Source organism: Peromyscus eremicus, chromosome 19 (genome assembly GCF_949786415.1).
Source record: "Peromyscus eremicus chromosome 19, PerEre_H2_v1, whole genome shotgun sequence".
NCBI lineage: Eukaryota > Metazoa > Chordata > Mammalia > Rodentia > Cricetidae > Peromyscus > Peromyscus eremicus.
In genome coordinates, this window is record NC_081435.1 from 50213896 (window position 1) to 50225865 (window position 11970).

Below are 11970 nucleotides of genomic sequence, written 5' to 3' on the forward strand. Positions count from 1 at the left end.
CGCCTGGTCACTTGTCAGAGTGTCTGAGGAAGTAGGGGAGATTGCGTGAGATGGTCTCGGACCCCTACTTTCTTCCTACAATACAATGAAAGGCAGGAAAAAGTGCAGCCCACTTCAGTTGTTGTGCTTGGCTAAAGTTGGAGAAGTTGTCAGTGAGTAGAGATGCATTGCAGATGATGCTGTCAATCTCAAGGGGCTCTTCTGTTTTTCCTTAGTGACCATTCTTGCAGTATGAGGAAGCAGAATGTTCAGATTTTTCTGAGGGAGAGATTCATTCCTGAGCTCAATAGCGTACAGCTATCAGATGCTGGAAACTGCCTTTGAGGAAAACCTTGGTCAGATCCACAGACCTGGAGGCGTTTCTGTACTATCTTCATCTTCATGGCCATCATCGGCTGGCTACCAGCTAATATTTAATGGTTTATATGCAAAGCATTGAGCTAACTGCATTCCATGTGTTGTCACATTGAGTTCTTAGTCATCTCTGGGCAGCCATTACTCTTCTCAATGTACTGAGAGAGAAATGGATTCAAAGAGATTAACTACTGCCACTCTTGGAACTAAGCCCTTGGGGGACAATCAGCATGCAAACTATGACACCAAACGGAACAGAATCTCTTCAACAATGCTCTCTGGTAGCTGCCTAGCTCTGCTCCCAATAAGTAACTTCTCAGTAGTATTGAAGGCCAGGAATCCTACAGTTTGAACAGTCCTCACTGTTGCAAATTTGGTTAAGTTTTACTTGCCTGTATCTTAGCACAATATAAGCTGTGACTCTTACAGGTGAAACTGGTGCCAGAACTCAAGCTTGGTGTTTTTCAAATTTGCTTTTCAGTTCTAGAATCCATTTGGTTCAAATCGAATCTTATTCAAAAGTGTGGCAACACAAAACAAAACTGTGCAGATTAAAAGATGTGGTAGTATAGAGGTATATGTACATAAGCACGGCCATTGCTCCATCACACCAATGTCTACAATGGCCAGACCCATAAGGAGGCTTGAGAAGTCCTATAAAATGACCCGAGATATACTTCTGAACCCAACATGTTATAGATAAGAAAATAGGGGGCTCAGAGAACATTAGAAGTTGATAAAGGAATAAAGATCAGAACTCAGGTTTCAGAACTCCTGGCCAGGTTTTCTCTCATTGGTCTCTCCATTCATTCATTACCTTGCTATTATATTTGTCGTCGAGTTAAGACAATGTCCTAGTAGGTAAACATTCAGCACAAATTCACGCAGACAAGATATCTTCCAGAAAGGACTGTATATGATGTTCGTAATTTCTCACTTCTTTTTGATGGTCCAAGTCCTGCCTCTGGATGCCACACACAGAACAACATACAAATTATTCAGACCATCCTGGGCAGCCTCTGTATTCAGTCCAGTGTTTCCACAACTTTCTAAAATGCTTGAACTCAAAGCTCATCTCAGGTTTAGGTGATTTTAGATTTTCCCTTGACACACAGTCATCTATACATGCTTTCTGCTTTTTTTTCCTTTCGGACCAGTGTATAATACAGTCTGGAAAGAGACTCGGTTTCACATATTATCATCTAGGAGGATGGAAAGGTCACCCAGACACGTGGGATTTAAACTGCGAACGCCAGCTGGACTGGGTTATGATAGAACAAGCTTACGCTGTGTAATGGGACTTGCACTGAGCTGAGGGTGAAAAGTCGTATCAGCCCTGGGCCTGACCCAATCTCGTTTTCTTGCTCATCTCTCCCTCTGCAGCGATGTTCCTCTTTGTGTGGTAAGTGTGCAGGATTGGTGGGCTTTCTCTAGATAAACAGCGAGTGCTCCGGCCGCTGAACCACTTGGGCTACCTTGAGTGTTGTCTCACTATCCTTCCAGGCACAGCTCCATTATGAGCTCTCTACACTTTTCCCAGCCCCTGATCTCTGAGCAGTAATTAATTGCTTCTTCCTATGGTCTCTCTTCCTTCTGCTTCTCTCTTCTCGTGGAAACGCAGCTTATCCCAGGATCTTATGTGTTCTTTGTGCACCTTTTACACCTTCACCCACCTGTGCTGCTTCTCATGAGCAATGTCTACAGGTGTAGGGAGTCTCTTGGGTGACAGTGCCCACTCAGTGATGCTGCCTTGATGAAGCTCTCCAGTTCTGCTTGGGCATAGTTAGCAGACCTCATTCATTTGTTTAAAAAAATTGAAGACCAAAATGATATAACTTTTTGATAATTATGTGAGGCATCTATGATTTATCTAATGCAATAATAAGGACAACAAATAAGGGCTCTCTTTACTACGAATTTCTTTAAAGACATGTTCTTCTAGATACGTCGAGATTTTCTTCTATATGAAATGGTTCAGCAAAACAAACAAGCAAGCAAACAAGCCCAGGCATATCTTGACCTACACGAAGAATGAGATTTCTAATTCTTTTGCTACTTATAAATCATGGTAGATGTTGGGGATCTCCCCTGGAGCTGGCCTCTCCAGATCCAACCCCAAGGAAGCCTGCCAAGGATCAGCTCCTCCCCTGGGGCCTACAGTGTATTTGAGACCTGGTCCCCAGACCTGCCGTGTGATTTCTCCCCTACCTTTCTGGGAGTCACCCGGGAGTTGCTTTGCTCTGTTTATTAAACCTGGACTTGGTAATTTGGATGGATTTGGCTTATTGCATCCACAGAGGATACCCAATAACAGAGGATCCAATACTTATCAGTAGACAATGATAAAAAAAAAAAAAAAACTTGCAAGACAACTTTACTCTTTCAGCCACATGTGCACATTGAGAAAGGGGAAACACACACACTGGGGTCAAAGCCAACCATGTCTGACATGGTCTTGTGCTTTGTCAAGTCAGAGCACTGATATGACTGGGGTTGGTAGAGTACTACAGAGCCCCTTGGAATATATTGTGTTCAGAGACCACGGGGGTAGGTGTTCAAAGCTGTACAAATAGATATCCAGGGTCCTTTTCGGAAAGCAACCCAACATCTACTGCCGCTGCCATAGAGACAGCTCTGGCCTGAGATCTGAAAGCATCTGCCCTGAAGGTGCATTGCTCTGTCCCAACAAGACACTGTGTTCCCATGCCTAGCACTAGGCATGTTTTTGTAGATGGTGTGTGGTTCTTGAGAGGAGCATTATCATCCCATTCATTAGAGCACACACACACACAGACACATACACACACACACACACACACACACACACACACATGCACTCATACACACACACACACACACACACACACACACACACACACACACACACACAGATATACACATACCACAATATATATGTAAGCTTATAAATGAATGTTCCCCTATACCTTTTTCAAGCATACTTAATGTTATTTATTTCTGTTTATTCCCACTCCCCTAATACTGTCCTTACCCTCGACTCCCCAGTTGGAGTCCCCCATTGTTCCCCCCCTTTAGCAAGATCAAAACAATAATTAACTGGCAACAAATGCTGATGAGAATGCAGGGAAAGGAGAAACCCCTCATTTACTGTCCTGTGGGTTTACAAACTGGTACAGCCACCCTGGAAATAATGGGGAGAATTCTCAAGGAGCTAAAAGTGGATCTTCCATACCACCCAGTCAGGTCACCCCTTGCTGTCTACCCAGAGGAATCAATATCATTCTGTGGAGATGCTTGCTCCGCCATGTTCATGGCCTCTCTACTCACAATAGCTAGGAAATGGAGGCCACCTAAATGTGGCACATACGCACAATGGAACTCTCTTCAGCCATAAAGAGAAATTAAATCATGAAATTGGAAGATAAATGGGCGGAACTGGAAAGTATTATACCGAGTGAGGTTCACAGACCCAGAAATTCAAATGCCCCATGTTCTTTCTTATTTATGGATCCAAGCTCTGAACCTTTAGATTTGATTATATAACTGAAGTACACACAGAAGCCAGGAAAATGGAAAGGGATCCTTGGTGGTAGTGGGGGAGTGTCTTCCATAGAGGGGACAATTGGAGAGATTAAGTGGGATTTTCATCATTGGTGCTTTTTGTATATTTACTTTCTTTCTTTCTTTTTTTTTTTGCTTTCTTCTTTGTGTGACTTGGTCACCAAGCCTTTTTGTTGTCTTTGTCATCAAAACAGTAAATGTCCCCTTTCAGCTTTTCTTACAGGGATATTTTGTATCTCATTTCATTGCTTCCATTATGATTAGTCTTAGAGCATCTGTGAGTGCCTCATACATTCAGGTATGATCACTGTGACTCGCTTGTAATTTCTCTCTACGACCCACAAGACTGTTTCTAAGCTGTCTCTCGGGTATTAACGGAAAAGTTTAGTGCTCACTTGTTCAAAGACCCTCGTGCTCCTGTGTATGTAAGCCTGGTCTACAGAGCGAGATCCAGGACAGGCACTAAAACTACACGAAGAAACCCTGTCTTGAAAAAAGTAAAAAAAAAAAAAAAAATCAGTTGCAAGCAATTTTTAAGTGCAAGTTTCTTCTCTTCTCACCTAAATCCTGCCCTCTACTGTGGGGATGGGGGGTAGCTTGTGGGAAGCTTGGACTCTGATGTTGCAGGTACATGATATAACCATCATAAGAAAGTCTGGAGACCTTTGGGAGAGATGGCTTAACTAGCATTACATTTCTCCTTTATCCTCCTCCTCCTCCTCTTTTATAAGGCATGAGTACTATGAGTCTGTTTATTACCTGTTGATATCAAACTGCATCACAAAACTCTTTCCACCCACCACAAAATGACCTCAATGTTTCCAAATGGAGAGGACTCTATTTTGGGGAGGAGACTAAAAGGCAGAATTGGGGAGAAATCTCAGTTTGTGGCTTGGGATCCACTGCAAACTCCTTCTATTAGTTCCTTTTCTGTTGCTGTAATAAAATGCCGTGGCCGAGACGACTTACAGAAGGAAAGGTTGATGGATCCAGAGAGATAGATAAGACTCCATCACCGCCATAACAGGGAGCAGACAGGCAGGCATGATGCTGGACCAGCAGCTGAAAATTCACTTCTTGATTCCCCCCAAAAAGCAGAGAGAGCTAACTAAAAATGCTGTCTTTTGAAACATCAAAGCCCATCCCCAGTGACATACTTCCTCAAGCAAGAACACACCTTCTAGTCCTCCCCAAACAGCCACCAACTGGAGAACAACTGTTCAAACATATGAGCTTCTGGTGGCCATTTCATTCAAACCACCACATTCCACTCCCTGGTCACCATACGGTCATGATCACATCATAAGGCAAAATGCATTTAGTCCAACTTCAAAAGTCCCCATAGGCTTCCACAGTCTCAACACCATTTTAAAGTCCAAAGGAGACTTCTGGCAATCTTTTCATTGTAAACCCCCCCCCCCATAAAATCAAAAAGCGAATTACATACTTCTGACATACAATGGCATAGAATACACCTTCCCATTCCAAAAGGAGCGAAGGGGGCGTAGTGACGAAATGCTGAGCCAAACCCGAAAACCATCAAGACAAGCATCGAAGGGCCGCAATGGCTCTATCTCCACAGCTTGGCTGTCTGCAAAACACATCGCTCTCCAGGGCTATGTCCACTCCCGGTTCGCGGCTCTCCTTGCTAGATGTCCCATGGCTCTAGAACCTCTAATGTATTGGAGTCTCCAGTGCAATGCAGGCTTTGTTTTCACAACTTCGTGAAATGCCTTTTAGGGCCTCTTTGCCCATCAGGGTGGTCAGGTAGGGACTGCCCTGAGTCACACTGACTGGCGTCAATGGCTTTCCTTAACCACAGAGGGAAATCCCACAGCTCCTTTATCTGAGTATCCTTCGTGACTCTAAAGCCAGACCCATGTGGATATCTGGCAGTTTTGGCTACCTGCTTGGGATGAACCCTGGCCAGAAGCAGAAAATTCCTTCACCCCCTTTCTTTCACAAGTTGGAGTTTACCTGGGTGGGGTCTTTCCCTGAGAGCACACCTCCCTTTATTACATTGTAATTCGGATCTCCCCTTAGTTTCCTTATCTCTTTCAGCACAAGCCTTGATGCCAACATTAAATTTCCCAGTGTTCTTTTTCTCTTCCAACTGTGTGTTTTGTATTCCTTTTCTCCAACTTGTTCTGTTCATTGCAGATCTACGGAAGAGTGATTACTAGCCAGGTGGTGGTGGTGCACGCCTTTAATCCCAGCACTTAGGAGGCAGAGGCAGGAGGATCTCTGAGTTTGAGGCCAGCCTGGGCTACAGAGCGAGTTCCAGGACAGGCTCCAAAGCTACACAGAGAAACCCTGTCTCAAAAAACCAAAAAAAAAAAAAGAGTGATTACTAATAACTGCAACTGAGTCAGTACTGGGCTGTCTTGAAATATCCTTCACAACATAAATTAGTCCATTACTTTTCACTTTGGGCTCAGGCCAATTCTTAGGACAAGGGCAAAAAAGAAGCCAAAATATCCTAGTAATGACCTCCACCCCAGTCGCTGTTAAAACCCTTACTTTCCTCTGAAACCTCTCGATCTAGACCTCCACAGTCCAGATAGCTCTTAGCACTGTCTTCCAGGTTCCTATTCGGATGGCCCATTAAACCCTGCTTATGGCATTCAACTACTTTTCTAGTCCGAAGTTCCATAATCCCCCAAATCCTCACAGTCATATCTGTCGTAGCAGCAGCCCTCTCCCTTGTACCCATTTCTGTGGTAGCTACTTTTCTATTGTGGTGGTAAAAACACCACACCCAAGGTACCTTATACAAGAAAAGGGTTTTTTGTGGGGAGGAGGACTTTCACCTCCAGTGGGATAAGGCTCCCTCACCACTATAGCAGGGGGCATGGTAACAGGCAGGCAGGCATGGCACTGGAGCAGCAGCTGAGAGAGCTCACTTCCTGGTCCACAAAAAGGAAGCAGAGAGAGGTGACTTGAAACGGCATGTGTCTTATAAAATCTCAAAGCTTGTCCCCAGTGACATTCTTCCTCCAGCAAGTGTACACCCCCTAGTCCTCCACAAACAGCCCCCAACTGGAGAGCAAATATTCCAACACATGAGTATAGGGAATGTCTCATTCAAACCACCATGCCATCAATCAATCAATATCTACCTTGTATTTCATTTCCCTCTTCCTATTAAATGAAAATAGTATTATGTACATTCCTTCCTTATAAATTCATGCTGAAGATTAAATGTGGAGAAATGTGCCTTAAAAGTATTTCACAAGATTTATAAAACAAAAACTTACATTTTCAAACTTACCTGCTAGATTTTTGGAAAAAAAGTAATTTTTTGAAATGATGTTTGGTGTCAGGGATTGTGCAGAGCTCTGACAGTGTTTTTGATTAAGTCTGTGTTTAAGGAGAGTCAATTATGGCCTCACTGCATTTTGAACCCTACCCCACACTGTCTGCTTAGATACAGTTAACAGCTTCGGAGTGTGATTTCACAGCTGAGAAATTGAGGACTTTTCCATTCTTTGACACAAATGCAAAAATCACCCTCCCTGTGTTTCCAGCGAAACCTCTTCCCTCCATGTGGAATATAAAGTATCAGATACTAACAATAGGATATTAAAAGCCAAATTTGAAGCAATTACCCACAGCTTTGCAGAACAGTCCCACACACAACTGCCACCCAATCAAAAGGCCCGTGTCTGTCACCCACCATCCCTGCTACTCACAGAATCAGAATGTCAGAACTACAAAGGATCGTATGGATTATTCTCATCCCACACACTTAACAAATGGAGGGCGGGGGGAAAAGCACAGGAATAGGCCTGTGCAGTTGGGTACACACTAATCCTGCAGACCAACACTGTGTTAGAACTCCCTGTCTTCTGCTTGTTCTTATTCTTACACTCTGCTGCTGCTCCTGCTGGGTAGAACAGTGACCTTGAGCGGGCAGCAAAGGAGTTCCTGGGACAGTAAAGCCATGCACATTCAGAGTTGTCTTTTGCACCAAAGGCCAGCCTCTTCTAGTGTAGCATAATCTTTCATAAATTTTTATCTTGAATCAAAACCTTCAGGCAAATCACACTAAAGTATTAACTGTTAATTGTGCTGGTATAATAACATAAGCTGAGGCTATTCCAGGCCAATGATGTCATCATACCACCCTTTTATTATTCTAAAGTCCCCTACTGCCTTTGCTATTGCTGGGAGGAGACGGTTGCATCTTCCATGGAGTTAGAGTCTTAGGCCATGGCATATGCGCAGTTCTTCCTTCTTTCTTTTCTCCATTCACACCTTTTATAAAATCTCTATAGATACATCAGTATATGAGATAAGTGAAGATACAGGGTAGTGTGTAATGACGCAAGGGCACGTGTTGAGTGATCTAAAGAAGTAATGGCATTCGAAAATTACAGAAGGAAGAATGGATAACCAAGAGTGAACCTGAATCCAAAGTATGTTCAGAGAAAGAAGAAATCCCAGAAATACTTTTATCTCACTAGTTAGGGAAAAAAATTCTGCATGTTCTGCTACAATAAGAGTAGACTCTGACGGAAAAGAACATTAGGGGGCAAGTTGCTGTCTAGAATTACTGAAAAGCAAGTCTGTGTGCAAAATATACAAGATCTCCTGGGCCTAAAGCCTGGCTCCAAATGGCTCTTCTGCAGCATGGATGAAGCATGGAAGCTTAGACATCAGGAAGCAACATTGATTCTTCAAGAAAAACTAAAGCCAGACCTTAGAAATTACAAACTTGTGGCTTAAAATAGTCTTTACTAGAATTCTATGACATTCATTATACAAATGACTGAAAGTAACCCATGCAAGATAAAATCATCATCTAACAGGACAGAATGATTGGTGAGACATTTAACAGATCCCTAGGCAAAGCCTTATAGGATAAGCCCATGCTTAAGCACGTTGAGGCTTTTGTTTTTATAGCATGGTATACTGTTATACTTTGTTCTGCCCTGCTGAGCGTTTTTTTTTTTTTTCCTTGACTGAAAACCAAAAAGGCAGATAACACTAAACTGAAATTTCTAGGTAGTGAACACAGGTTATCTACAGGTTATCTATGTTCTTAGAGAACATTTGAAATATGGCTTAGTAGGTAGGTATCAAAAATTATTTGAAATGTTGAAATTTGTAAAGCATGAACTCAAGTGGCAAAATTGTTACGAAGCCCATAAGATAAAGTTTAACAGAGACAAATGTTCTACGTTTTGACTCAAATACATAATAATGTATTATAATGTAATAATATAAAATTAATCAGAGGAGACAAATGATACTAACCTACAAGACGTTAAAACCTTACACACATATACAGCAAACTCCAACACACTCAATTTCATAAAAAGCATTCTACTGTCAAAGTAAATTACCCCCAACACAGCAATGGTGGGTGATTTCAATACCACACTTTCTTCAGATCATCTGGACAAAAATTAACAGAGAAACATAAGAATTAATTGGGACACAAAACAAATCTCAACAATAGAAAAATTGAAGTAACACTATGTAACCTATATGACCACAATGCAATAAAGCTTGAAATTCAAAGAAAAAGAATCTCTAGAAATTGCATGAACTTGTGGAGATTAAACAACACACCACTGAATGATGAATGGGACAAAGAAAAAATTTAGATGGATACTTAAAAATTCCTGGAAATAAATGAAACTGAAATCAAAACACAGCAAAACATCTGGGACACAGGAAAGGCAGCCCTAAAAGGGCAATATATAACTCCAAATGCCCTCATTATAAAGTCAGAAAGAGAACTGATACAATTCAAGAATTTGGAAAAATAAGAATAAACCAAACCCAAATCCTGTAAATGGGAAGAAAAAAATCTAAAAACAGGACAGAAATTAATATAATATAAACAAACAGACCAATACAAGGAATGAACTAATCTAGGACCTGGTTCTCTGAAAAGATAAACAAAATTGATAATTAACCAAAAGAAAGAAGAGATGACCCAAATTAACAGAATTAGAGATAAACATTACAATAGATGCCCAAGAAATTTAGGACATTATCACGTAATGCTTTAAAAATCTGGGCCGGGCGGTGGTGGCGCACGCCTTTAATCCCAGCACTCGGGAGGCAGAGCCAGGCGATTTCTGTGAGTTCGAGGCCAGCCTGGGCTACCAAGTGAGTCCCAGGAAAGGCGCAAAGCTACACAGAGAAACCCTGTCTCGAAAAACACAAACAAAACAAACAAAAAAAAAAAATCTGTACTCCACTAAGTTAGAAAACTTAAAAGAAATGGATAAATGTCTATCTTTACCCACCACAGAAGTTAGACCAAGAAGATAGCAACAACTTAAACAGAATCCTAACAAATAAGGAGATTAAAAACCAGTAATGCAAGATCTTACTTTTAAAAGCCCAGATCCTGCCGGGCGGTGGTGGCGCACGCCTTTAATCCCAGCACTCGGGAGGCAGAGCCAGGCGGATCTCTGTGTGTTCGAGGCCAGCCTGGACTACCAAGTGAGTTCCAGGAAAGGCGCAAATCTACACAGAGAAACCCTGTCTCAAAAAAACCGAAGAAGAAAAAAAAAGCCCAGATCTTGATGGATTCACAGCAGAATTCTGCCAGACTTTCAGTAAAGAATTACAACTAATATTTCTCAAATTGAAAAACCAGAAACAAAGAAAATACTTCCAAACATTTTCTGTTATCGCTATAAACCAAAATCTATAAGCCAATATTCCTGATTAACATGGATGGAAAAACTCTCAATAAAAATATCTGCAAACCAAATACAGGCATATATCAAAAAGATTATCCACCACAACCAAGTTGGATTCATCCTGGAGATGCAGCTATGGTTCAACATACATAAATCAAAAAAAAGTAATCCTATATACACGTACTTAAAGACAAAAATCACTTAATCATCTCAATCCATGCAGAAAAGGACTTGGACAAAAGTCTAACATGCCTTCATGATTAAGTGCCAGAAAGGGTTGGATTAGAGGAAATATACCTCAATGTAAGAAAATCTGTATATGACAAACACATAGCCAACATGATCCTAATGGGCAAAAACCCTCAAAGGTATCCCATTAAAGTCAGTAACAAAAGAAGGCTTCCATTGCCCCCACTCCTGTTCAACACAGCACTTGAAGCACTAGCTAGAGCAATAAGAGAAGAGAAAGAAAGTAAAGGGATAAGAACAAAAAACATATGAGTATATATGTTGATAACAAACTCATTATTAGTCAATAGCACATTTGCATTGCTAGGAATGAGATTATTGTGAGAGTCTCCACATAATTAAAAAACACCATGTGTTATATTTGCTGTGTATGAAGAGCTGGACTTTCCTTTAAGAGAGGAGAGATCATCACAATATGTATTTTGTTCATAGGACAATGCTCATTATGTAATACGATCTGGAAGATGTAACATACAATAATCAATTGACCTGCGGGTGAGAAAACCTAGGATATCATCAAGGAAGCATAGGGATTTTGGGCGGGCCTGGTATGTACAGTAGACCTGCTGGGAAGAAATTTGGGGAGGATAAAATCTGGGCTAAACATTAATGAACTACTTCTCAAGAGTTAAAGCTGTTCAGGAATGATTGGCTAGTTTACTGTTGGGGCCTCTTAGCTTAAAGGCTCAGTCACCACAACCCATCCGCATGGCTCGTACAGGGTGCCTGCGCTGGGTGTGCTTCTTCACAGTTCCTTGACTCCATTCCAGAGCTTCAGCCTTTCTAATCTTCTCCTCCTCCAGGGATGCAGTGGAATGTGGTGGCCCGTGGGAGAGTCGGTGCCCCCTCACAGCAACTTCTCCTTTGGTGGCTGCTCAGCCCAGTGATACTTAGGCCCTTGGGACAAAGACCTAGAAGACAGCTGTGGCTCGAAAAGAGGCCAGTCCTAAGCTGCTGCTTATGTGTATGGGGCTGCTCCTGGCACTCTTCTCCGAGGCTTTCCAACAACATACAGCAACACGCCTTGGACTTTTCCACCGGGATTCCAGCAGGTGGCGTTTGAGGGAGTCAGAGAGAGAAGGGCCTCCTTGTTCGTTTTTTCATTTCTCAACATTTCCCTTTCCTGGAGTCTCCACTCCTGCTCAATGGTCTCTGAAGTCTG

At 42.1% G+C, this 11970-nt stretch overlaps 1 protein-coding gene across 1 annotated transcript in view; it reads left to right on the plus strand.

Moving 5' to 3' along the window:
- Window positions 1-11702, plus strand: part of Htr4 (5-hydroxytryptamine receptor 4) — a 56768-nt gene extending 45066 nt beyond the window's left edge. The window contains exon 6 of the mRNA XM_059246123.1: window positions 11612-11702. Within this exon, the coding sequence (XP_059102106.1) occupies window positions 11612-11702 (91 nt within the window). The remainder of the gene's footprint in view (window positions 1-11611) is intronic.
- The last annotated feature ends 268 nt before the right edge of the window (window positions 11703-11970 follow it).